The 27,124-nt window shown below is 49.3% G+C and overlaps 1 protein-coding gene across 1 annotated transcript; it reads right to left on the reverse strand.

Moving 5' to 3' along the window:
* Positions 1-1,570: 1,570 nt before the first annotated feature.
* Positions 1,571-21,066, reverse strand: Nr2e1 (nuclear receptor subfamily 2 group E member 1). Its single transcript, XM_038340391.1, has 9 exons — positions 21,042-21,066; positions 16,318-16,463; positions 12,700-12,787; positions 11,120-11,355; positions 9,835-9,981; positions 7,522-7,618; positions 6,985-7,134; positions 6,612-6,717; positions 1,571-1,733 (listed from the first exon to the last, which is right to left on the reverse strand). The coding sequence occupies exons 1-9, from the start codon at positions 21,064-21,066 to the stop codon at positions 1,571-1,573; spliced, it is 1,158 nt and encodes a 385-aa protein (XP_038196319.1).
* Positions 21,067-27,124: the final 6,058 nt, after the last annotated feature.

Raw genomic sequence — 27,124 nt, forward strand, 5'->3', positions numbered from 1 at the left:
AGTGATTGCAGCTTCTGGTCAGGACTGGTGAGGGCTGGAAACTGGTAGGGAATGAAGGACCATTCATCGGCCTTGTTCTTCCTCACACAGCAATTTCCCTAACAGATGCAATTACATCTGAGTGCCGCGGAGAATGAGATCTTATGTTTTATTTCTTTATTCATCATTTTACAAATGGGCTTCACTGTAAAAAGGAAATTGCCTTTGTAGCTCTGTTCTTTCTGCTCCGTGCTGGAGGGCTCCAAGCTTTGGTTTTTATCCCAGCTGGGGCCACTGCCACCTTGTTGCTGACAGGGAGGAACGAGCCAGGGAGGTGGGAAAGAAATCAGGCAGAATTTACTTAAATTCAATATATTTTTATTCTTTGTAAATACAATGAGTACAACCTTTTAACTTCACAAATCAGTTAATTCACTCTGTACAAGAGAAGTTCGACTCATCCTATGCTAGTCCAAGTGCTGAATTTCCCCCCTCCCCTTGGTGCTAGTGCCTAATAAATCAAAACGTGAAAAGGACAGCAGCTATTTAAAAAGGTTTGTTTCTACATTTCCGTAAGTATAGATTCATACCCAAGGAGCAGCTTAGAGCGTAGGACGATGTGGGGTGTGTGTGTGTATATGCATTTGGAGGCTTTATTAGAAACCAGGATTTTCTGAAAGGCATTCGAGAGTCCCAGGCTGTTAGCAATGGAATGGTCAGGAACCTGTTTAGCATGCACCTCCTTGAAGTTCCTTCTGGCTTGCATGTTCATGTACCGTCTGGTATGACTTGCCGTCCCTGCAGCTTTGGGCTTCAGCACTGTGGCGGCGGGACAGCGACCAGCCTCACCTGTCTCCTGGCTCCACTGGATTTGGTTTTGCTGTTTGGAGTTATCCTGCCCGGACTAAGGTTCTTTCTGTAGAGGTCTTCTGCTTTGAGATGCTGTCCAACCGGAAGTCTTGGTGGGAAACTCCTTTTGGTCGTCTGTTCCTTTGATGAGGTTGCCTGGCCCGTGGTGCTAAGAAAAGAAGGAGAAAGAACGGAACAGGGGAGGGGGCGGGGGAATTACACAGCATAAGCTACGTTTCACTTACTCACTTGGTTCTGAAGGCCACTTAATGAAGTATTATGATAGAAGGGAATTTTTTTGATAATACTTTTGATTTAAAACCTAAGCATTATTTTTAAAGTAGATGCTCTGACCCGACCGAGTTCTGAAGGCTGCAGGATGATGTTACACAAAGCTATTGTTGATCAGCTGACTTTGTGTTCTAAAAGGGAAAAGGAAGTGGGACTTGTCTTTCCACTTGGAAGAGTTCAGCCGGATCTTCCGGGTCAGAGGCAGAACAGCTGGCGTGGCCTGTGGTGGCCCCAGGTGGCCCACCTCAGGGCATGGCAACAGTGTGTGTACCACCTGCCTTTCTATCTACCCCGCTTCCGTGGAGCAGCAGGTCATAGCTAGTGTTTTGTGTCCACTGGCATTTTTTTCCCCAGGTTTCTCCTTCCAGAAGGGTTTGTTAGTTGAGGCTTGTCCTGCAAGGCAGAAGTCTGTCTGCTACTGCCCCACCTTGGAGAGCGGGTGTTGAAGAGCTTAGATGTCGCTGGACTTGTACATATCTGAAAGCAGTCTTGTGATCGGCACGTTGCCGATGGTCTTTTTGAAAAATACTTCCTCTATGGTGGATGGGCTAATTGAACGTAAAGCTGGTAAAAGCAACAGGAGCTTCCCAAAGCGGCAGGGTTGCGTGGGATATCTGCAATGGGAGAAGCCACAAAAGCGATGTCAGAGCCCGCACAAGCAGGGACCCATCTCATACCTGAACACACATCAGCCCGGGGTGCCTTCCTGACCTGAGCCTCTTCAGTAACATGCTGTAGGTTGCTGCAGGAGCATGCTGAAGGAGACTGTAGCACAGGTGCCTCTGTGCCTGTTTCATAGGTAGGACTGCTGGACTCTCTGGAAACAGGCACTTCCCGAGTCACACGTGCTCAGTCCCCCCACCCCTCTCTCAACATCAGCAAGGGAAGTACATTTTCAATTCTAGACAAATCAGCTTTAAGACACCTAATGCTAATTTCAAAGCAAAGAATAAATGTCACGTTATCACTGTGGGGAATGACCATAGGGTTGATTATGAAGCTCGTGGTGGGAATTCGTATTTTTAAATTCTCAACGCTCTTGAACAGACTATTCCTCTCAAATAAAATGGCTTCTTTTTCTAAGCAATTCTCCCAATTATTATTCAGGCATTATACTTTGTCACTCTCAGGAATAATTCCGCCCTTATTACACTGCAAATTAAAGACTAAGTCCTGTTGGGCGCCAGTGCCACCCAGCTTTCATGTCAATGAAATTGGCACGTAATTAAAGATGGGAGAAATTGCTTAACAATTTCCTTACTTGATGCCCAACACACATTTGTACTCAGATGTACGTGTTCTGTCCCCGCTGTCTTCAGATGCTGCACCCCACCTCTCATGCCCTGGGACTACTCCAGTCAAGGGCTTGAAGCTGGGCATCAACACCCTCTACAGGACGGCATCCTGCCGCTGGGAAGAGCTCCAGGGACACACATGTGACTGAGCCACGCTCCACCTAGGCCACAGGTGCCAGAAACTGAGGCATCAAATTCCTCTGCAGGAACTTGTTAACTGTGTTTAATTGCCTGATCGCCCCACTGTACAGAGACAGTCTAGGACAATTCCACACTTGTCTCTTAGGTCTGGATGAGAAGAACTCTTCTCAGCCAGACATAAAGCTTCTAATTCACTCTGACTACCCTGTTCGGCTCTCACATAATCAAATTTCATAGGAACTCTTAGACAGGGCACCTGATGACACTTAATAAGTTGGGGTGGAAATGATGATGCTTATCTACGGTAAAAAAAAAAAAAATGTTGGATGTGGTGCTTCATACGGAAATATCAGGATTCGGGAAGTTGAGGCAGGAAGGTTGCCATGAGTTCAAAACTAGCCTGGACTACATAGTAATAGTGAATCCAGGCCAGCCCAGCTTATAGAATGAGACTCTCTCAGACCAACAACAACAATAACCAAAAGAAGCCCAACAGAACAAAAACACCAGCCAACAGCTCTGACAATTAGAAAAGCAAGACACCTGAACATCACCTCTCATTCTCGGTGCTGAGCAACCTGCCAGGCTTCCTTTAGCTTTAGCTGCTTGTCCTTTCCCAGAGAGAGCTCTGCAGAGCAGAGGTGGCAGGGGAAGCCTGGACAGTCACTACTGTGTCTGTGGCACCCACCCAACATGCGGAACCTTTCCCATGACGGGAAACTGTTGCAGGAAATAACACAGGCTGGAAAGGATGGATTCGGGAGAAGCCAGAAACCACGGACAATAAAACCGCCTTGCGTGGGTTTGATTGTCTCGACTTGCTGAGATGAACCCAGAGCCTTTTGCGTGCGAGGCAATCGAGTGTTCTGCCACTGAGCTGCCTCCAAGCCCAAGAGTTAACTCCTGATTGTCTGCAAGTGGATTCTCCACTCCTCTCTCCCATCTCTTTTATTCTCTAGTTGGGCAAGAGCTGGTCACTTAGTCAACAGGAACAGCTTATTATACATGGAGTAGAGTGCTCCCTAGAAACAATGCCAGTGCACACGTCAGTGTGTCTGACTGCTCAAGATTATAAGGACCACTCCACAAGATGAAGTCATGCCTGGTACTGCCAACTGTGCTAAGAACCTGTGCCATGGGCCTGAGGGGAACGTCTACCTTATTGTGTTGTGAAATGGACACAGTATCAAACTGCTCTCTAAATACTTTTCTGTATTCTGCAGCCATAGATTAGTGCAGCTCTTGCCCTCATCAGGGGAGCTGCTTCTTCCAGTACACCACGCTCAGTACAGAGACCCACACAACTGACCAACTGTAGAGAATCAGACTGTGAGCACTCAGCACAACAGCCATCCATATCACACACCCCAGTGATGGGGGAGCTAACCAATCCCCTTGTTTGAGGGGTGTGTCCCCTCGGGGGGGGGGGCAAATACCTTTAAAACATCCCTGTGCATTTGTTTTCGCTCTCTTTGTTTCCTGTGCTTCACTGGAACTCTGGCTTTGTAAGTTTTCCCCTTTTCCTCCTTTTATTAAAGCTGAGTGTTTTATAATAAAGCTAGTTTGGTAAATTCCAATTGCCGATTGACCATGCCCCTTCACCCCAAGGCTCATTTTGGAAGCTGGGTGGAGTGACAGGAAGAGCCAGAGGCTGCAGGAGGCTGCTTTGAATCCGTGTTTTCTAGACATGCAGTCCCGTTGAACATATGCACTCACAGTGGTTGTGGCTGCGTGCATAAGGCCTGAATAAAATCAAGTCAGTGTGAATGGGGAGGGGCTTGAGAAATCTCACCCCTGGATGACCCTGGATGAGGAGCTTTTGGCGGCTGATGGATGCTGGGAAAAGGAGCACAGTTTCCTGTAGGGAAGCAGCCCCAGGTATGTTGCCTGTGCTCCAGAGGATAGCCTTAGCACATGCAGGCTCTGGATTCAATGGGGTTTTCTTTGCTTCGTTTTGTTTTGTTTTTAAAGAATGCATGAAGTTGGGAGGGAGATGTGAATGGGAATGGGTCTGAAATTATTAAAGAATAAAGATACATTTTTTTAATTATTTTGTAGAATATGTGCCCCTGACTTCACCCATTAACATTCTAAATGTTTTGTGCCTATCACAGATTCATGATCTGAAGCTCTACTATGGTGCTGTAATATTCCAGTTCCTAGCCAAGTTCCATATATCCTGGATAACTAGAGCAGTTGATTATAAAACACTAACAGATATGTAAGTTTGCATGTTAACTTTTCCGTTTCACACGTGGTTTTTCCAGGTAGGGACATACTTAGAGTGCGCACTGATTTGAAAGAGCCAAGACAAAAAGGAACAGTCCTTTTGTCATGTATCTGACTCTAGACATTTCGTAGTTCCAGCTGCTATCGTGCGCTGGAAGTTCCATGACAAAGCAGACATCTTCCAGTCACCTCCAGATACTGGAGGGTGAGCTGCGGTGTCCTCACTGTGTCCCAACAACAGACTGTGATCATCTGCAGTGGCGTTCTCCCAGGCCACCCTGTCCGCAGCTCCGGGAGTCCCAGGCCGTCTCAGAGTCTCCCTGCTTATCTCTGCAGAAGCTTACAGAACACCTCAGCACACCTTGGGCCGACCCCACCCCCTGGAGCGGCACCTTCCCTTCCCTACTGAAATCCCTCCGCCCGCAAGGTCCCTTTCACACCATCTCCTTCCAGAACCTTCCTCACTCTTTTCCAATTAGAGTGCAGGCCCCCCTTTTCCCATGTGAAGTGACGTTTCTGCCCACTTCCCACAATGGGAAGGGTGGTCCCTTGTTCTTTCTGATAATGCATCATTCGCCTATGGATGGTGACTCCCTAGCAAAGGCCTGGTCGAATCAAAAACCAAGTTCCATGTTCTCTGGTTAGTGTTCTGAATATTCTCCTGGCACTCTCTGAGTGCCAAAGGTTAGCTGTGGTACGCAGCCAGCTTTAATGGGGAAACACGCCCAGATTACGTGTGGTTTCATTTTGTGAATCTGAATTACAAAATTAAGTGCCTACAATTTATATACTATAGTTCAAGGTGGGCTTAAACTTCCCAGCCATCGAACTTTACTTTGAAAAAGCGTATTTACATGAGCTACCAAGCAATGCCGTTTCAATGGTATTTTATAAACACGGAACAGTTTCACCCAGTCAGCAATCAAAGGGTGATTTGCGACAGGAATAAGGAGCTCCTAGCGCCTACAGGTACTGCTGACTTGGGATCTCTCTGACCCCTCAGGTGAGGGCGACATTAATGGCCTCTGTCCATAGAGGTGTCTAGGGACAACACCATGGTGTCTACGGCTAATGTTGAAGTGATGGAGACAGGCTTCCATGAGTCCCTCTTGAATTCTATTCCAATCTCAGATCCATTGCAGTCCCAACCTAGGAAGCTTGAGATGTTTTATTACTCCTTTAAAAACCTGCCCCATTTCTTCTGAAAATAGGATCAGGAAGCTCACACTGGTGCTGGGTCGGGGGGACTTTATTGAGCTCCCATGCTGGAGAGTTTCTAAGAGTTTCTACCAGTTTCCAATGTCAGTCAGAGGACCCTGCCCAGACAGAAGTAACGTGGTGGGTGCTGGGACCCCAGATAGTTCAGCAGACACCAATCACCAAACCCAAGAAACAGTGGGGGCCAGAGCAAAGATGGTCTTTGTGAAGCCCTGCGTTCCTTGAACTCGGGTCTGGCCTCTAAAGAAGGGACCTGTCCAAGGATTATCTGAACACTTTCTGATCTAGCAACCTGTGTTTCAGACTTGGTTGCTTTTTGACTCCCTCCATGCCCAGACTCACAAATATGAGCAGCTCCTTTTGTTGGTCAGCTCATTCAGCCAGCATAGCATGCTGTGCCTGGCAAAGCCCTTCTCTCTCATCACCTAATTCAATTTGCCCTTCTCGCCCTCCTCCCAGAGACAGGTGAGGACATGGATTCTAACTAAATTAACTGGCTGGCAACAGGATAATTAGTCGCAATGTTTGAACTGGCTTCTTACTGCCTGCTGGAACATTCACAATGGAGGCAATTTTCTTAAGTACATGTTCACAGCAAATAGCGGTCACCTGGTGTGGATGTAGCTGTTGAGAGTTAGCTGAGCTTCATCTTGAAGAGCTGCAATGGCGGCAGCATTCCGGAAACTTCTCAGTTCAGAACCGCTGTGTGTAGGAACTAGAAACGAAGGCCGGGAAACCATGAGAGACAGAACATGGAGGACCGTGGGCTCACAGGGCACTGGAGGTGGGTGACAACCCTGAAAGCATGCAAGTCTCTACAGCTGTGAAAGACTGGGCCAACTTCAGAGCATCAGCCCCAAGAAAATACTGCTGCACCTACTGCCCCCCTCCAGGTCAGTCTAGAACTGGACCTTGAAGTAGCTGAACTACGGGGGTGGCAAAAGGAGAAGAGGGAGAGACGGGGGTCTGTCTGTCTGCTCACCAGCTTTGAAAGTGACAATGCATTTCAGACAGGCAAATTCAGTGGCATCTAATCGGAGCTGTCTGAACCGCGCCACCACCTCCTGCAAAGCCTGTATTTCAGATATGATTTTGTTCAGCTTCTGGGAGTCTGTGTTGTCACCATTCATGCCTAGAATTGAAATATGGGATAAATGCTCTAATATGAAGGCATTTTCATGTTTTAATATTGATTTTTGACAAAATCCTGCATATCAATATCTATTCAATTGTCACTCTGAGATATGTGATTCCATGTAAACTGGCTATATTGTATGAAAGTTAATATAAAATCTTCCCTTGGATGATAACAAACACAGTAATTTGCATTTAAATAACAATGCAAGCAGTCATGAATACAACAAAACAACATTATTTGCATTTAAATATAGATTTATAAATGACAGGTATACTCTATTGTTCAGCAGGAATTTGTTATTCTTTACATGTTGTTCTTTTTTCAGTAATGTATTTTTATGGTAATTTCTACAACAAAGTCATTAAATTGTGCAATTCTTACCAGATACAGCCAGTAGAGTGTTAGCATCAACCGGAATGGCCCATTGTGCTATTCCTAGAACAAACAGTTCTCTCCAAGCATCTTCCAAAAGCATCAGCTGTCATACAATAGATGTATAATATAATATAGTGTGTAATTTATAAATTTATAAACAATTTCCATATGTAAATTTCCTTTAAAGTGTTTTAAATGCCTGTCTTGGTTAAAAAAATCCAAATAATCTATTTTCCTCTTATTTCCCACATTTTCCTGTTTTGAAGCAGTGCCTATAGATACACACATGCAGCTCAGAGTCAAAGCGCACTCCCTCGGGCTTTGCCTTCCATGTCCTTGCCACCACCTAGAAACTTCTCTAGAGACCAAAAATCCGTAAAATGCCACCAGCGGCTGAGCAGGTGTGTTGCTCTGGTGTAAACCAGTGAAGACTCCTGCCTAAGCTTGTAGGTCAGGGTCCCCATCTTCCTAGAGAGCCGAGGGGGCTGGGAGAGAGGGGGAGAGGAAGAGGGAGGGAAAATCAGGCTGTAATTATGTTAATCAGGTTTTGCTGAGTTTACCTCGCCTCCCAGCCTGATTTCTCTGAGACTCATAAGTGGACAGCATCAAGGTGCTTGTCGTTTTCATTCTAATAAAATGTGCTGTTGAATATTTAAAATGAAAATCTGGCTCCTTTTCCAAATTAATGTACTGGATTCCACTTCACCGCAGTTTGCTTATTGTTGAAGGTTTCCAGCAAAAGGCTAAGTGGCAGACAGGAAGTGAATTTTATTTGGATTAGAGGCTACAAATTCTTGTTTTCAGAAAAAACGTAGTCAACTCTTATATATACATGTATGTGTGTGAGTGTGTTATGCACACACATTCGCCCACCCACAGAGAGAGAGAGAGACAGAGAGAGAGAGAGAGAGAGAGAGAGAGAGAGAGAGAGAGAGAGAGCGCATTCATGCAAAAGATTAAAGGGCAACTGGTAACCCTGGTCAAAGACATTACCTATAACCCTGAAAACAATTCTCTATGTTTAAAAAAATCTTTCAAAAACAAAAAATCCTAGATTATTATGCTGAATGATTTATATGAAAGAATTTACTAAGAATCATGAAGGTTTGCAATTATTTTCACAATTAGACCAAAATGTTTAATTTTTAAAATGCTCCATTTTTTATCTTATTGCATTGAGTACAGAAAATAAATTTTAGAATAGAGGTGAACAATAATTGTGGCCATATTTCATGTTATGATTAGTTAGGCTTGAAGAGAATTGAGCCCTCTGCTTTCAGAACTATGTGTGTGAGGCAGAAGCAGGGCACTCCCCGAGCAATGTTTGATTCCAACTATCCAAAAAAGAAAAAGAAGCAAAAAATTGCTTATTAGCCTTTTGGAAAAAAAGTCATTAATTTTTGTGATTGCCCTTAGCAGCCAATAGTTTTGGCTACTCTGTTTCTTTCTTCCTCTTACGAATGAAAAAATATATTGACAAAAAGGACAACTTTTAATATTTCTAGCAGAAAATTTTATGAGGTTTGCTAAAATGCAGGGTTTTTTTAGATGCACATAATTTTCTTACTTTTGAACATCATGTATAACCAAAGAATTATGTAAAATTACTTTTTTGTTGTTTCCAAAAGTTCTGAAAGCAGCGAAAGAATCAAGAGATGTGGTATGCCATCAGCAAACTTTCCTCATACACAAAGTGTGGACCTGATCCCCAGCAATGCCCCCGAGCAAACCACCAAGAATATAAGATATTAGCCAACTAGAGATGTGTCTCTTGGTTCTCCATGGTGATAAGGCATTAGCCCAATCTGTGGCACATCACAGCGGAGAATTTAAAGCTGAAGACATAAAAATCCCACCAGTGAACATTCTATCACCTTCTATTCTTCTCGGCTTGAGTGTTCACAAGAAAACATCATTTTACCGGTAGTTTTCTGTGTAGGCCAGACTGGCTTCAAATTCCAGGTTCTCCTTCCTCAGCCTCCTAAGTGCTAGGACTACAGCTGTGTATCCTAATTCTTGGCTCATCGCCAGTGTTAAAGAACATTAAGATTTTTAAATTCGGATGCTTTAACTAAAAACTTTAAAAAAAGATAATGTACTTCCATACGTGTTTTACTTAGAGCACATTCAGCTACCCTGAAATAACATAGTTACATTTCTAACAAAGATTCCATAGGTAGATCTTTGAACCTCTAGAACGATGTTGGGAAAGATAAATGGTTTCCCCGTGCTCAGAATGTACACCTGCCCTGCCAATTCCTGCAGGTGGCATCCAGCTTATCAGGCTTCCTTCCCAACCCGATGCCCTGTTGGTCATACCTGATCTTGCAATGACAAGGTGGAAAAGGCTGGCACACTCTTTGCCCACTTGATGCTCATAAAGAGAAGCCTGGCGGCTGATTCACACACGGACTCTGTGGCCACTTCATAGAGATACATCGGGGTCCCGTTCACTTCGTGGGGGTACTGGGAGGAGGGAGAAGGAGAAACACTGCAAGTGATGGAACCTCAGCTTTGCCCCAACAGCTGACTTTTCAGTGCTGGTTAAACAGAGGGGGCAGGGAGAGAATCTGGTACTCCACGTTGGCATTCGGCTGCCTCCAAATATCTCTTGTCTACAGAATCCGGGGAATGGTGTTTATTGGGGGAGGCATGTTTCTGTTCTTTGGGGGCTTCTGGCTATTCTGTCCCCTGCTGTAAATTTCCCTTGGACTGAGCCAAGTCCCAGGCCTGGCTCCCAATTTAGACAAGAACTGTTTGCATTTGTGTAAATAAAAATAGATGTGAAAAAAGTATAAATTAATAGGCATCCCTAACACAAATATGCATATGAGTATTTTTAGAAAGGATTAGTATATTATGGAAATATTTCAATTAGACATCTTAATCATTCACAGAGCATTCCCATTCATAACTGACAACATATTCATAACACTACTTTCCAGAGCTTATTATACACATCAAGGGTAAGAAAGCGATATTAAATATTGTGCGTGTGTATGTGCCCAGGTGTCTGGCTCCCCTGCAGTGTGAAGCTGCAGCTGGCCTCCTCTGGGGGAAATCCTGGGTTCTCCTTCAGTGGGGGCCTTGGGAGGGATCAACTCGAGGCCTGGAGTGCAGTCCCTAGGTGGCAGCCTTCCCAGGTACTTCAGGCTGTGTCCCTGCTGGTAGGGCCAATCCTGGGAGTGGTTTAAAAGTGGGCAGGCAGCACCGGGGAAAAATAAAACAGCCCTTCTAAGAGTGATTTCTGCATTTTTCTCTTATATTATAGACCCCAGGGCGCCTTGGGAGGCCTCTTCCCCCAGGTGAGGAAATAGTTAGTGTTCTAGTCGGTTCCGGCTTCTGGGGGCATCTAAGGCTGCACTCGGATTAGACAGTTCCACTCAGCAACCGCTTCAGAGTTCCCTAAAGGTGCAGGTTTCTGACCTCCACCCCGCGTTCTCCGTTCTCCGGAGCGAGCGTTTGTCGCTGCTCCGAGGGTGGTGCACTAACCGTCAGTTACACCCACCTTTTCCTGACCTCGTCTCTGCTCAGAACAGAGCGTGTCTACTCCACCTCCCTTTGCTCAAAAAGGAGTTTCTTTGGACCCCCGCAAAGCACTAACCTTGGGTGTGGGCTGAGCCAGGCTCACGAGGGTCTGCCGTTCGGGGGTTGCAGACACTGCGGCCAACTCCAGACCGTGCGGCTCCAGCTGCGTGACTGCAGTGAAGAAAGCGGGAGCTGGCAGCGCTGCGGAGGGGAAGTGTGCAGCGGCCCCGTTGTCTTCCTTGTGTCCACGGAAGTAGAGGGCCACCTGTTTGCGGATAGTGGACGTCCGAGGCCCCCGCTCGTGCTGCACCGCTACAGAGACAAGCACATGGACACAGGCCTGGGATCACAGGCGCGGTGACACTTGGAAGCAACCCGGCTGCCCCTCCATCGTCCCGTCTGAGCCCCTCAAGGTCACTCAGGAGCCAGAGAGGGTACGTGGTTCAGGGCACTTAGGCACGTTTTCCCTGATACAGGTGGGAAGCAGGGGTCTGAGATGGACAGAAATCAGAAAGGTGCTCAGCGGTCCTCCCCTCCCAGGGATTCCCTGGGAAACCACCCCGTGGGCCTCTGGAAGAACTAGCTGCCCTCACCCATCACCAAAAAAGGGAGCACCACACACAACCAGGTCCGTAATTCTCCCCCACAAATGGTTTTGGCTTCCAAGGCCCGAGGAGAAAGGACCCGAGCCCACAAACCCTGGGGGATGGAAGGGAGAGTATGCCGGAGGAAGGCAAGGGAGATGTGACAATTACCACCACCAGTTTAAACAAACAAATTAATTCAGGGTAATCTTCCTCGCAGAGCGTGACAACTTGTCAACACACAAGTTCAACAGGTTGGATGCTCCCTCCTGCTTCCACTGCAGCGGGAGAGGGTGCACTCCAGACAGGCTCCCCCTCAAGCGGCCCCCACAGCAAGGCTCACTCTGCATGGTGTCCCCAGGCTCTCTTCCACCTTCCCCCAGACCCTGGGATGCTCTTGCCAAGTTCTGACCCGAGAAAAGGCGGGAAGTACAGTTTGGACCACTTTCTAGGCCCTGAACTTCTGGAAGACCCAGGTCTGGGTCGAATTTGGGCCTCAGGGAAACGGGGTGTTGATTTCACCCTTAAAGGGTGTGTCATCCTGCCTCTCTAGCCCCTTTTCTCTCTTGTTGTCCACCAAGAAAAGACTCTTGAGAAGCTTAGGGCCAACTCACTGGCCATACTGAATTTGTCAATGAGGACTGGAAATCTCCCGATTTCCTGTCTCTGAGCTTGGAGACTTCCAGAAAGATTTCAGCAACTGTGAGACCTTAGGGAGGTTACTAAAGACTGCAAGAAGAGATGTGAAATGGGGTTTGGACCCTAGGCAGGAAATATGCACCTGAGCACTGAGCACGGATGCCTGCCCTCTAGCACTCCCTTAGTGTGATTTGGGGCGCAGGTTTCCTGTCTGGGCCTGAGACTTGGGCTACAGTTAGGTCAGCTGGGGACTGCTGCCGAGTCTCAGAGGGCCTACAACTGACAGCCTGAGGCCATTTCCCAGCATCTGGAGAGAAGAGATCTGCCGAGGAAATGATTTACATGCATAGGAAGGAGTGCTGTCTATTTGCTGTACATATAATTTACTTACTACTCAATCAACATTAGAAGAATAAAGACATGTACTGATTACCATCTTTGTTCATGTTGACTTCCAAACACTTCTTCAGTCGGCACGCCCGGCACTGGTTTCTGTGTGTCTTGTCTACCGGGCATCCTCCCTGGAACAGATCACAGGCAGTCAGAGGCCCCAGGGCCCTTAGGTGGGCACCGGAACCCGGTCTTGGGGTGGGGAGGCCCAGCATGGGCACTCTGGTCAGCCACCGACCCAGCACGGAGGTTCAGACCCAGTGAAATGGAAAAGCCTTGAGCACTGGCAGGGCCAGGTAAGCAAGGCGCTGGGATCCCCAGGGTTGGGACAAGAAGACCAGTCCTCGATCTCAGGGAGTTGGACAAAAGGAATGGTCATTCCTGACTTTCAAGATCTTGCTGGGGGCTGGAGAGATGGCTCAGAGGTTAAGAGCACTGACTGCTCTTCCAGAGGTTCTGAGTTCAATTCCCAGCAACCACATGGTGGTTCACAACCATCTGTGCCCTCTTCTGGCCTGCAGACATATATGCAGACAGGACACTGCATACATAATAAAAATAAATCTTAAAAAAAAAAAAAAAAAAGAAGAAGATTTTGCTGGGACTAAGAAGCCAAAGAGGGAAAGAGCTGCCGGGGATGTTTTTCAGGACCGGAGACAGCGACCCGGCCCTGAGCTCTGCAAGACGGTGCCATCTTCTGAGTGAGCCCATTGCTCTGACAGATAAATCTCCACCACTCATTCTTCTCTGTCCTATGTCCTTCCCTTTGCTTTTGTAGTTAAGTCATTCTTATACAACCACAAAGTTGAGGCAACCCTGAGGTCCTAAGGCCTAGGCTCAGCCTTGGTCCCTGGCAGAAGCCATTCATGGAATGAGTCAGCAGCCAGGATGTTTAGAAGGGCAAGGCCTGCAGAGAGAGTGTGGGGGCCTGAGGAAAACTCAGGCACACTTAGGGAGACACCACCTAACAAAAGTTTATATACAGGCAGTAGTTAGCAAGATGATGGGTAGAAAAAAGATAGTTGCTGCTTTACAAATATTTATCTCACAGGAATAAGCAATCAAATGTCTAATGTGATTTTCTGCAGGGTAAAAAGGTGAATGCACATATTTGGCTGGGTGTAGTGGTGCACACCTTTAATCCCAGCACTGAGGTGGTAGAGGCAGGTGGATCTCTGTGAGTTCCAGGTCAGTCAGGACTACATAGTGAGACCCTGTCTCAAAGAAGGAAAAAGCACTAACAGATAAGACTCCCCCTTCCTCATTTAGTGCTAGGGTTGGCAGCAGCCTGTGTTGACCACTGAGCTGCATCCCCAGATGGCAGGGATTGGAAACAGAGTCTTCCCATGCTATAGTTAGGATGAACTGGACTTTACTGTCTTAATGAACTGACTGGTCTTAAATTTGTGACCCTCCTGCTTTGCCCTGCCACCATGGCCAGTTCAGATAATGCTTCTTTCAGTGTTTGTTTGTGCCTTTACTGAGGGAGATACAGATACATCATGTGTATAAGTTTTTGTTTGGAAGAGCTGAAGATGGAACCAGGGCTGGTCAAGTATCCCTCAACAAAGTGACACTCCTAGCCTTCTGCGTAAGTGCTTTATACACAGAAAAGGATTTTTATTTTGCTTTATAATTTTAAATATTCATAAACACTGAAGTGGGAATGAGTACATTTCCTCCCTGAAATATCCATAAGGAAAATGACACGCCAGAACACACGGCTTCATACAGTCTTCTTTGTGCAATTAAAATCATGTTGACTTGGGTGGCTGGAATGTAATTCACGGTACATACCCAACATGCATACACATCCAACCAAACCAACACAAGACGTGCCAGTTTGTTTAAAGTAAAGGTAGATGGATGTCCATAATGAGTTCTAAATGTCAGCATTGTTGTTAATAAGAACATGGAATGGTCTTTACTTAGTCTTAGAGCAAGAGAAGAAGTACATGAATTTGTAGTACCTGGGAGAAAATTAGAGCATCTTTGGCCAGCAGCAAAATAATTCATGGTTAAGAGTTTCAAATTATTTATTATTAGATGTAGTTGAAGACCCAATTAGAATGATATCTTCTCCAGCATTATGATAAACATGTAAAAACAAAATGCCTCAAGTGGGTTTTCAAATCACATCCAATGTATATCAGTATCTGGAGCCAGTGAGACAGAGGGAGAGAGCCTAGGTTTGACTCCTTTATTCTTGTCACCACAGAAGTGACACAGGCCTGATAGATTTGTTATCACCGCTTTCCAAACACTTTGAACTCATACAAAAGTCTCTGAGATAGCTATCTCTTAAAAAGCAAAAAGATTTCCCAATTCTGTCTGTTGCATACAAGTGTAAGATAATACGGCCTGGTGTGCTGACCCAAACCTGAGGTTGAGGCAAGATCAAGAGTTTCAAGCCAGCCTAGGCTGGGTCAAGACAAACAACAACAACCGTCTAAGCAGATCCTCATTCAAATCTGTTGCTCCACAGAACCTCATACCTATGGAGCTTCTGGGATACATGTGTGTGCATAATGTGACATTAACGAGCTAGACACTTAGAACACAAGAAAGCAGGTAACAGGGGTGCAGAGGTCAAAACAATTTATCTGAATCCATATGCCTTCTTGTGTGTACTGCCAATCAAAACCTATCGGAAATGACTGAGAGCAGATATTCCAGCTGAGCAAATGTAACCCTCCAGCACCGGAGGGCTATGTGAGCTGATGTGTGTTCTATACATAATCAGTGGGTATTTCTCATCATTTGGTTGCCAGAGACTGTCCCCTGACTAAGACACTCTTGGACATCTTAGTAGTATAGGCCTCTGCAGAAGATGAGCCAAGTGTGGGACCAGAAGGCTGATCTGGGTTGCCATGAGCCACTGAGCTGGGAATGGAGTCACAGGTGGTTTCTGTTAGCTCTGGTTGGAAGCTATAGGTGGGCTCAGTTCATACACTAGCCTCTCTGTGTCTGTGAGTTAGTTCAGCCTGGACCAGACTGATACACAACTCCCAGCTCATCTTGTGAGCAGACAAGAGAAGAGTGAGGAGAACTTGATGGGCTCCCAACTTCCTCTGAGCCTTCTCTTTCTGCCACTCTGCACTTTTCTGAGCCACGCAGGTGCTCAGCCCTTCCACCTGCCCATGCCAGAGCAGCCCGGCATCTGCAGAGCCAAAAGGGAACCGCATCTGGCAAGCACGTGACTTTCAAGTAGCCAGCATTCACTTTGGAGCCTTAGCTAAAGGTAGTGGTGACCCCTGGCTCAGATGCACTATCCGAGGATGCTGCTAAGAATGGAGTGGAGGGTGGGCGGGCAGCCTAATGGGCCCTTTCTTCTGCGTGCTACTTGGGCATTAGATTCTAAAATTCCTTGAGATCTCCAGACATGCTTTTCAGACTGGGTGCGGGCAGGGCCTCTTTACTCAATGTCAAAATGTGACCAAGGAATTAAAAAAAAAAGTGTAGGAAAACCGTGGGAGTTCTGACTTTCCTCTGTAAACTCATCTGCTTTTCTTAACCTTATGTGGCCTTTTCAGAGCCAAAGGGCCACCCAAAGCTGAGGCGGGGAGGAGGGAAGAGGACCCAGGTCAAGGAATTCAGAGAAAATGGGGTGGGGTGGGATGGGGCGCAAAGGGGAGCCGGGCAGCTCAACCCCTGGGAGTACCTGGTTTCCAGACTTGCAGACATAAGTCCTATTCCTTCGGATGCTCCTCTTGAAGAACCCGGAGCAGCCGTCGCAAGCGTAGACCCCGTAGTGCTTTCCGGAGCTGCGGTCACCACACACTTTGCAGGGGATATCTAAAATGCGGCCTGAAACCGCAGGGAAGAACCGAAAAGAGAGGGAAAGGGTGAGAGGGAGCGCGGGGAGGAGGAGAGGGAGGAAAGGGGAGAGGGGGAGAGAGATGCTAAGCAATCTGACCTCTGAGCGGATTAGCAGCGGAGCTGCGGTAAAAGCAAATAATGAAGAGATTTTATAGCCAAACTTTTTTTCCTTGAGCAAGTGTCAGCTTCCTACAATGAGCATTATTCATGCACCGCTACATGTATTTGGGTCTCCTCTAATCGCCGAGACCCATTTTGGAATAAAAGATTACAGCAGGCCCGGGCAGCAGCTCGGCCCGCCGCTGCCTTTCTGCTCCGCCGAAAGTTTGGCCGCCTCCCTCCTTCGCTCTTGCATTTAGTCGGGAAAAAAAGTTGTTAGTGAGCGCACAAGGAGACAAACTTGAAATGTAAAAGGGAGAAAAAGAAGAAAAACAAACACGGCTGGAACTGGGGATGGCAGCTGGAAGGCAATCGAGTTTTCTCTGAGCTGAGCCCAGCGGTTGTTATTATTAGGATTATTATTGTGATGCTAATCTTCAGATTATTAATGATAATAAGGGTAGTGGTAATTGCCCAACTTTCTCTTTACCTATGGAAAAATGCTTAGTGCTTCCCGTTTGAGCAAGTATTTCTTTTAGGGAATAAGTTGAGGGGGAGGGAAGTAACCACCGGTCTGGGAGTAAGAGCTACCCAATTTGTGGCTTTCCAGATGGGGTAGCTGGGGGACGGTCACCTAAGCTTCTTCTACCCCCAAGTCCTTTCCCCCTAAACACTGGTCTCTCCTCCCTCCTCCCTTGTCCTGGGTGCATCTTCCTCTGAGTCTTCTGCTGCTGGAGGAAGGGGGCTTGTTGCTTGTTTGTTTTTTTGAATGGCTTCAATTTTTCTGGAATTGCTACCCCACACCGAAGAACTATGTTTGGACTCTCCAAGCCTGATGAGGCCTCAGCTCTGAGAGGGGCGTTAGGTAGAGGAAAATAGGAAGGTGTGTGTGTGTGTGTGTGTGTGTGTGTGTGTGTGTGTGTGTGTTTTCTCTCAGGTTTCAGTCCAACAAGTGCCTGAAGCAATTTACTGATGTAGAAATTCTTCCGAAAACAAAGGGAATATTTGTTTAAAAAAAGTGTTAACATCATTTTTAAAAAGTTAATAACAATTTTTCCCATCGCTACGGGTCAAAGGCATTCCCAGTCCGGGCCCTGACTGTCTTGGCCCTCGTGGGAACCGGCAACCGCTCCTGGAGCACCCAGATTGGGGGCGGGAGAGGAGGCAGTGGGAAGCACTGAGCCAGCAGAGTTGGGGAAGTGAGGGCTCTGTCTGCGGAGGCCGAGAGGTGGCCCAGGGTAGAAACTGACTTTGGGATCCCGAGGCTCCTGGGCGGGCTTGTTCGCGCAGCCCTGGCCACAGCCTCAGGTGGAGGGGGTGGGGGATGCGGGGGACCCGGCAGGGGGAGGTCGGTGAGGACTCGGCTCAGCCGGGGTAATTACAACCCCGCCGCAGCACCTGCCTATAGAGCCACCAGTGACCCGTCAAAAAGAGTAGCATGGGAATTCAGACGGCGACAAAGGCTGGCGGGGGGGAGGCGTTCGGCGTTGCGGCCACCGCTTCGGCGCCCCTTCTCCCGCAGGGCAAGAACGGAGATTGTTGGGGGGAGGGAGGGGTTGAAGAGAACCAAGCGTGCGTCTTGTCCTCCACCCCCTGGGGCCTGTCACTACTCCCCAAACAAGTCGTGGTCGCGCCTGAACCTTGGTCAGCTGAACCTCTGCTGCTCAGCACTCCCTCTGGAAACAGTCAACGAGGGGCTCACATCTTTCAACCGTTCTCCTTGGCGTAACCCTGGCGCTCTGGTCGCCTGTGGCCCATGCTAAGGATTCAGTAGCACTGTCGCCCCAGCTGCTCTCCTCTTCCCGGTCACACTGACGCTGATGACAAATGAGCCCATGGAAAAAGCAGTGGTGGGCCCTCTTGCCCAGTCTTCCCATCCAGAGTGGAGGCTAAGGTCATATATTTCTGGAGAACCCGAGTTGGGCGGGAAGACCAGCGCCGGGTGGGTGACCCTTTACTGTCTTATCGGTCAGGATGCTCAACTGTCACCATTTAGGCTCGCTGGTCGGCCTTGTTAAAGGATGACTTCCCAGCCCAGGCAGAGGAGAAACAGGGAGCTGGACTGGGGCGGAGCACGGAAGGGAGAGTAGCGAAAATTCCAGGGCACGAAGGGTCGACGCCTCAGACTCCGCCACCCAGCCACGTTAAGGTGACTTGGGGTCACAGACAAGCTGGTTGGCTGCTGCAAAGCTCCTCTCTTTTAGCAAGCCGAGCGAGCTCAGACGTGAGTCAAGCCGAGTTTCCTGAGGCTGGAAAACGGTTCTTAACTTCCCTCCCCAGGGGGTCCCCTCGGGGCTTTTTGTGTGTCATAATTGCCTAAAGATATATGGCAGCTTCGATTACTGTAATTACCATCAGAGGCTGTTGAAAGAAGTTAGTCTGAACTGCAAGGGTGACTGGCCAGGGTCTTGTTACCACCCAGGCGGGGATCCCGGTGACAACGCTCTGCTCTCCAGCCGCGCGAAGATGAAGACCTCCCTGCCCCGCAGGGTCCAGACCCGCCCCGCTGCCAGCAGACCCCCACTACCTGGGCCACAGGGCCCTAGGGCCCCAGGTTTCTGCTGGCCGCAGCCACGGTCTGAAAACCTCCTAGGTGAAGCGGCGAAACTGCCAGGGACTTACCACCTCCCCCCACCCACCAGCCACTTCCACCGAGCCCTCGAGGCCTTCAAGATCAAACTCGGGCTTAGCAAGTTCCTTAGAAAGCATCCTCGCACAACAAGTGCCCACTCTGACCCCCCAGTTCGGGGAGTCTGCCTGCGTCTGTCTAGCTTACAGAGTCGGGTGCAGACCCGGAAGCTGAGCTTCGCGCCCACTCTTCCCTCATCTCCTAAGTCCCACCTTTTCAAGTTCTTTGGAAGCTTCGTGCTCTAAAAGAGCAAAAGTCCCAAAGACTTTTCCTATTAAGCTGTTACCTATGCTAAGCTGTTCCAGGGTGAACGTGTCAAGAGGCCAGCCCAGGCCCTTCAACTTCATTTTTTTCAATGGATACTTTTTGTAATGCAATGGAAACGGCCTCCTTTTGATTCCCTTGGGGAAAGCACACAGCCAGAAAAAAAATTATTTTTAATTTTTTTTCTTTTGGAGCCTGCACTACTTCCCAGAGATCCGAACAGCTTGGGCACGGATAGGCCGAAACTAAGGGGAACCGTGGTCCTGCACGAGTCGGCTGTGCCCTATGACTGTGAATAGGGATCCTTCTCTAGGCTCTAGCTCTGAACGTTTCCTTTATTCTCGGTTTGTTGACGTTCGCTTTATTCTAATTTTTAAACTCAGCACTCAAACCAAAACAAACGCACAAAATGAAAACACACCCTACTTTTTACGGGGTAGGGAGGTGGAGGCCGGAATTGAAGTCTCCTAAGTGAGACTTCATTACCAGTCCTCAGAAGTAGCTAGGACTCTCCCAACTTTTCAAAGACTCGGGACAATGAGGGCGAGTGAAGAGGGGAGGAGGCGGGAAGGAACTCAGGGAGAGCGCCAAAAATGCTATAGGAGTAAACAACACGGGTGGCTGGAGAGGTTCAGGGTGCGTGGGTACTCCGCACAGGCCCTACAACTCACAGCCTCCGGCTCGCGGAAGGCGGGAACTGAAAAGCCGCCGGGAGATTGGAGCACCCTGTAGACTCCTTCCTAAGGCCGGCTCGCTCGGGCCTACTCTCCCCGCAGGGTCCGCAGATTCTGTGCCCGCAAATGCGCTAGCCCGTGCGAGTAGCCCAGCACTCCTGTCTCGGAAAGTCCGCAAAGGTCAGCTGCAGCAACTGGAGGTTCCACTAGAGAGGGAGTGGAAGGAAGGGAAGGAGCACCCCGAGTGAGCAGGCCGCGGACTTCTGCGGGTGCTGGGCTCTCGCTCGGAAAGTCCTTGGGATTAGGGATTTGGTCCTTTCTTCGCTAGAGTAGCTCGCCATACTTTACATTCCCCAGTTATGACCTACGCGGATTTAGGATTAAGAAAAATGTGACTTTTAAATGGTTTCTGCTTCCCAGTTTTGCAGGATTATTTGAAATAGCTAGAAACGGGGTGCAAAGCATTCCACTCAAAATCCGCTTTGCAGAGTTGCTTTTGCGCTCGGGAGCTCCGAGTTTTGAGCCTCTGCGTTATTGTGCGGTCGCCTGGAGCTGCGGCCCAGTTCCCGCCCCCGCCTCACCCCTCCCATCCTCAGCACCTGGCAGCTAAATAGAAACCACTCGCTGGACCGGTGGGCTGCAACGGGTCGCAACCTTCCCCACATTCCGGGGAGACCGAGGAAAGCTAGCATCCAGAAACAACGAAATTGCTCTCTCAGCTTCTCGAAACGCTCCAAAGCAACAATCTGAAGGGAGCTAGGCCAACGGACACACACGCCCGGTAGAGTCCCACGCTGGGGCTCAAATTCACAGAGCTCCAGGAAGGACCTCCCCGGCCTCCCAGCCTGCCCTCCCCAGGCCACGCGCTGGGACCCCCGCGGCTGCCGGAGAGGTACCCACTTGTTGATCCGGCGGGCTTGCTCATGCTGGCGGTCCCGGGGCGCAGCGGTTGGTGGGCGCCGCCAGAGTCCCGGCCCGCAGCGCCCACGTCGCCGCCGGGCGCCGCCGCTCTCCAGCCGCCCTCCAGCCTGCAAGGCTCCCGGACGGGACAGGTGGCTATTGGTTGCGCGCCGCCCTGCTCTCCTGGCGATCAGAATTCGTTCCACAGTGGAAATGGAAGCATCCTTAAGTTTCTTCCCGGCTCTAGCAAAACCGCCACTGCTAGGAATGCGGACACGAGCTTGAACGGACAGATGGAGAGATGGACAGGCGGGCTGGAGAGGGAGGACAGCACGAGGGGGAATGCTGAAGGATGGAGATGAAGACACGGAAACGGTTTTCCTACGGAGCGAAAAGGGCGAGATGCCTGTCTTTCCCCATTCCTGTTACTCAGTTTCCAATCTCTCCCTCCACACAAGCGTGCCCAGGGGCAGATCTCTACAGACCGCTGATCTTCTACGGAAAAGCCGAAAACCACAGTCACGGTCTCAGAGGCGGATGAGTTCCGCGCTGCCGGAACCCGGACGCGGAGAGGGAAAACTAGATGGCTGGGAGATCTTCAAAGGGAAGAGGTGGCCAGGTCCGAGTTTCCGGGGACAGCCGCGCACGCAGCAGCGAAGGGTCCCCGAAGTTCATTACCCTGTGACTTTGTGCCTGCCGCGGCGGGCCGGGTCTCGGGTAATATCTCCAGAAGCGCTCTGACAGGCAGCCGCGGGGAGGGGAATAGGGCGTCCCTTGCCCACTTAGCTTTTCCCCCAACTCCTGGCGGGGTCTGACGTCAGCCATGTGCGGGGAGGAGATGGGAAGAGGGAGGGGGTTAAATGCTAATGATATTAATGAACCTCCAAGCGGCTTCCAAAGAAAATGCAGGCGCTCTGGGAGCTGACGAGCTAGAGTGTGAATACAGCTCGGTGCGTGCGTGATGGTGAGGACGGTGCTGCTTTTGCAATAAAAATGAATTTTTATATTTCACGGCAAGGGAGAAGGGGAGGGGTGACGGGTCTCTCTCAAAACGCTTCCCCCCCCCCTCTCTCCAGAGTGCCAGACAGATAGATTCGTGGAAGAAATTGGGTGGCTGTGTCTGTGTGTGATTGTGCGCGCCCGGACATGGTCATGTGAGTTGGTTCATTGTTGATACCGCGCCCCTTCTGTTGGGTAAAACTTGGATCTGGCCCGAGGTGAGTAATTTATTCATTTTGCAACTATCTATGGAAAGCCAGAGCTGAGGATGCGGACTTAGGGCCTGGGCTGGGGTCTTGCGGTCCCTCGGTCTTGGCGTGACGGGTTTGGGCTCGGGAAGGGCTTCGCCAGCTTCTTGCGAGCGAAACCGGCCCACCCGGAGCTGGCGGAGTCCTCTTGCCTCCATTACGGGTACGGGAGCTGCAGGGTGGCGAAGCCTTGCCCCCAGCGGTTGGTCCCCAGCGGGCATCGCTGGCTTCCCCCGGCAGGCCTGGAGATTCCGGAAAGTTCCGCCACCTTCCTCCCAACCCCGATCGTCTATCCGGAATTCCAGAGCTCTCTAGCGTCCTGGTCGTGGCGCGGCGCGGGGACAGCGCGCGCCGAGGGAGCGGTGATCTCCGTTCTCTAAGAGATTAATTCTATTTAAGCTCCCTCGGCAGCTTGAACTTGTCGAACAAGAGCTTGCCAGCCTCTCCTCAGGGCGTGGGCCCGGCCAGGGGTCAGAGGTCACGCCTCTGGCTCTGCAACAGAGTTGTGGGGGAGAGGAGTAGTGGTCAGCTCTCTCACAGGGCGCTGGCCCACCCCCGCCGCAGCTGCCTGTCCACACGGCCGCAGTGTGCTTGCAGTGCCTACTGGCGTCCCCCGAGTGCCCGCCTGGCGCTGCAGGTCCACGGCTCCGGTCCCAACACACAAGAGCTGTGCGCTCGGGGCGCCGGCCACAGCACGTGATTGCAACTTTTCCCCAGGTGCCCGAGCCCCCGAGGCAAGCGACCCTGCGCACCACACACAGCAGTCACCCGGCACCGGGGCCGGCCACCTGGAACAACAGAGAGGCGGGTGACGGTTTCCCGTGCCATCTCTCCTCTATGGTTTTACAAACTCGGACGAGATTAGGGTATGGTGGGCATTTTTAGGTGACAGGAGAGAAAATTGCTTCCCCCCCCCCCCTTAATAGCCAATTGGGCTGCCAGCCAACCTTGCTCTCAGTACAGCTTAAACTCGAACTCGGTGCCCAGAGGGGAAAGGCATTTCGGCTAGAGACAGCGTGCCAGGCTCGGCTTTGGGTCGTCGGGTCTAGCTCTTGCCAGAAATCCAATTGTTGCTGCAGCCAACACCACCATCAGGATGTGGTGGCAGAAGGGGGCGCTTGGTCAAGGACAAAGAACTTCAAGTGGAACTAATTTGTCGCGGGCAAAGATGAGGGCAAATGGTGATGGGGACTAGATCCGGGTCTGTCTTCAGGGAGAAGTTTAAAGGTGTGTGGGTCGAAGGAGAGCTAGGGGGTTTCAGGTGTCCAGGCTGGAAGGTAGAAGGACGCACTGCCCTGGATTTCAAATGACCTCTCTTGCATGAAACAGGAGTCTGGTGACTCATTAAAGACATCAAAACTTGTGAGGAACATATCCCCAAGCTCGTCATAATTGTCCCCCAACCAAAACTGGGATGTTCTTTCTGCAGGCACTAACTCTTGATCGAACTAGGTGCCAAGAAACCCGCTAAACAGGCAAGGATGCACCCCCACCCCCACCCCACACAGAGAGAATGATTCAATTCTGGCAAACACCATAGGGGCTGCCCACCCCGCCGCATATGCGTTCTGTGTTCTGGGCGTCCGACTGCAATTATCTGCGCGCTTTGCATAATTCACAATACAGTTCTGAAATCATAGTGATGACTTTCTGGCATGATTGGTTTGGTGGTAAAGGCAGCAACTAGCTCCAGAATAGACTGGCGGGTCTGAGCTTCAACCCCCAGATCGACAGAGAAGCCTGGAGCCCAAAGGCCGCCTGGCCTCTGCTCACGCCAACCGGCTGAAGGCCACAGGGACCCTGGCTCTAAACTGCGGAAATCTGGAGCTAATTGGGACACAGCTCAAAGAAAAAACCTTTAGTAGAGCAAAGACTGACTTCATTTCCCATCCACTGGCCTCAACGCGCTGCCCGCCTCATAGGAGGTGCCTCAGAATGTGGGAAAGAAAGGAGTCATTGGCAGATTTCCCGAGGGGCCTGCTCCAGGCACTGCAAGAAAACCGGGAAGTAGGAATTCAGACCCTGCCCCAACTAGCTGTGTAACCTTGAGCAAGTGGCTAGACCTCTCTGGCCTCCAGACTGGGATTTATAAAAAGGGTTGGGATTTTGCTTAACTTTTAGTTACAAGAATTTCCCCTTTGAGGCTCTTAAGGGAAACAAGAATCACCCATCTCAGAAACATCTTTAACAGAGACAAAAATAAGTTTACAGGTTGGCAAAGGGGAAAAGCCATAGGTATCCCAAACTGTGCTGGAACTCACTGTGTAGAACAGGCTAGCCTCACAGAGATCTGCCTGCCTCTGCCAGCCCCTTCCCCAAGCTGCCTCTAAAGGCGTGGACCACCATCTATGCTCTCTTTCCCCACCTCACACATTGTGAACCTGCTGCTCTCGACTAAGCTGGAACTTGCAACGCCAACCAGGCATATTTCATTGTCGGATGGTTGCATTTGGTTCAGGAGAAAAAAATAAGAGGGAGCAACCACCAGTTCAACCGATTTATCTAATATAAGCACCCTCCATTTGCCACCTGGGGACGTAGGAGACTAATAGCAGGGCCCCTTTCTTACTCAAAGAGACTATGGGGGGGGGCAGACTCATCAAAAATGATGTTAGGGGTCTGGGGGTTGGCTCAGCGGTTAAGAATGCTTGTTGCTCTTTCAGAGGATCTGGGTTTGAGTCTTTGGTGGCACCTGGAAGCTCACAACCATATGTAACTCCAGTCCCAGGGGATCTGACGCCCTCTTCTGGCCTCCACGGGCACCAGACATGCGTGTGGTGCACACATACATACAAGATCAAACATTCATCCATACAAAATAGTATTTTTTAAAATGGTTTTAAAATTAGGCAAATGCAAGAAATTCTGAAAAGATATAAAAGGGTCCCTCGATCAGCGAGTAGCACTGTGGGTTACACGCGGACCCGGGAAAACTGCCCTCAGCTTCAGTGCGTGCTCTGAATATGCGGCCTCTGGACTGGTCCTTTTGCAGCTCTTTCCTCCTGTAGAGAGCCATCCAACCACCTTAAAGCAGAGCTTCAATTCCTGCTAACAAGTCTGCAGGAGAGCAGGTGAGAAGACTTCCTGAGCCCTGGATGTGATGCTAACGCTGTCATTTGCTGCCCCTCCCCGCACCCCCATGGTGCCTTTCTCTCCCATCCTGCCCCTCTTCCATGCTTCTAAATGAAAAGAACCTATAGAGCTGGGAAAGGCGACTTCCCCAGCAAGCAGATCTGTTGAAGTTGGTGGGGAACTTGGAGCCCTTTCTCTCTTATCTGGATGTTTGTTTGCATGAAGGAAAACGGTGTTTTTCACCGACTTCAAAGTTGTATTGATACTCAGCTCCTGACTGTGGCTTACCCAGTATCCAGCAGGTACCCAGTAAGGTTTTGCTAAGTGGCAGGCTGAAAGAACTGTTGCCAGGCTTGCTTCTGGTTCTTTGATTCTTTGATTCTTTTGCCAGCTTCTTCACACGTTGCTTGGCTGCGAGCTCTACTCAGAAAAGAAAGACTGAGAATGATCCAGAAAACAACCTCAGCTCCCCCAGAATACAATGAGCACTGAGTTGCACACTTTTTCTCAACACAATCCAGAACAGCGTTAAGAACTGTCCTTTACTTCACATTAATGAGAAGAAGCATGTAGCTGGTCTATGTGTGACAGCCCCATCCCCTTAACAAATAAATCCTGTCTGTGCACACTCACTCACTCACACACACACACACACACACCACTTGGCTGAAGAAATTCAGTTCTAGAGTGAGTTAAAAGAAACTCATCTCGAGTCTCACTGCACCTTGCACTAACAATACAACAGAAGCACCTGCCTGCTGTGAGCCTGGCTCCAATAGGACTTAGAAAGGTGGGCTGTATAAGCAAGCCTGCTTGGTGGGAGTCACAAAGCCCCCACAATGGGACAGGATTGGATGAAAAGGTATAGGAACAGGCTCAAGGTCCCCAAACCTCAGCAGAGTTTGACTCTCTGAGATTAAAGCCTGACTAGAGAAGCCCAAAGGTTGCTCCACATCCAGAGAGAGACCAGCTCTCCATCCTCCTTCAGCCTCTCCATTTCCTATGATTCACTCAGTCAGTTTGGTTTTCTTGCACCCCAGACTCTGAGGGCTTACAAATCAGAAAGAACCGCTGCACTCCTTCATTCACTGATGAGGAAACTGGAGCCCTTCAAAAGACAAACTCTGCCCTCAGTCATGCATCTGAAAATACAGACCACCCAAGAATCCAGATCTCCTGATGCTTCTTGAACACCCATTCCGTAGCAGGAAGCCACCCCTCATCGTTCAGGAAGGCTTCTAGAGCCTCCAATTAAAACAGCTTCACTCGGTTCCCACTGAAGCCCTGGGGAGTAGGAGAGTGTCCTGTGCATCCTGAAGGCACAGTGCAGTGTTTCTGCAATCTCAGCTTCACACTTTCCTTCAAATTCCCTCTCTACTAGCAATGGGCTGTGTCCTGAGGGCTAGTATGGTCTTTTTCTGTTATGTGGATGGGCTGATGTGATCTACAAGAGAAACACTGAAAGGTACTATTCATGGATATTCTGAAGAGGCCAATGATTAGAATAAGCAATTAATCACCAAATCTGACCAATGAGGGGTGACAAACTGAGCTTCTTAGCTTAAAAAAAAAAACAAAAACAAAAACCTCATTTCAGCACTAACGGAAACAACTGTTATGTTAAAACTGGCAGCTTGATTTAAATGTGGCTAACACATTGGAGAATATTTACAGTCTTTAATATCAATCTCAGTGAGACATCCAACACCCTAGTATGCTTTGTTTCCAAGAGACACAGTTCACACAGCACTCTGTTATCCTCAG

The sequence above is a fragment of the Arvicola amphibius genome, chromosome 8 (assembly GCF_903992535.2).
Source record: "Arvicola amphibius chromosome 8, mArvAmp1.2, whole genome shotgun sequence".
Classification (NCBI taxonomy): domain Eukaryota; kingdom Metazoa; phylum Chordata; class Mammalia; order Rodentia; family Cricetidae; genus Arvicola; species Arvicola amphibius.

Excerpts from the sequence above, each read along its gene's own strand:
- Nr2e1 (XM_038340391.1), bottom strand. The coding sequence starts at position 21,066 with ATGAGCAAGCCCGCCGGATCAACAA. Across the intron at positions 12,788-16,317 it reads TCTGCAAGTCTGGAAACCAG|GGAGGATGCCCGGTAGACAA; the intron begins GTACTCCCAGGG and ends GATCTGTTCCAG. Across the intron at positions 9,982-11,119 it reads TGGCTCAGCCCACACCCAAG|TACCCCCACGAAGTGAACGG; the intron begins GTTAGTGCTTTG and ends CCCTCCTCCCAG.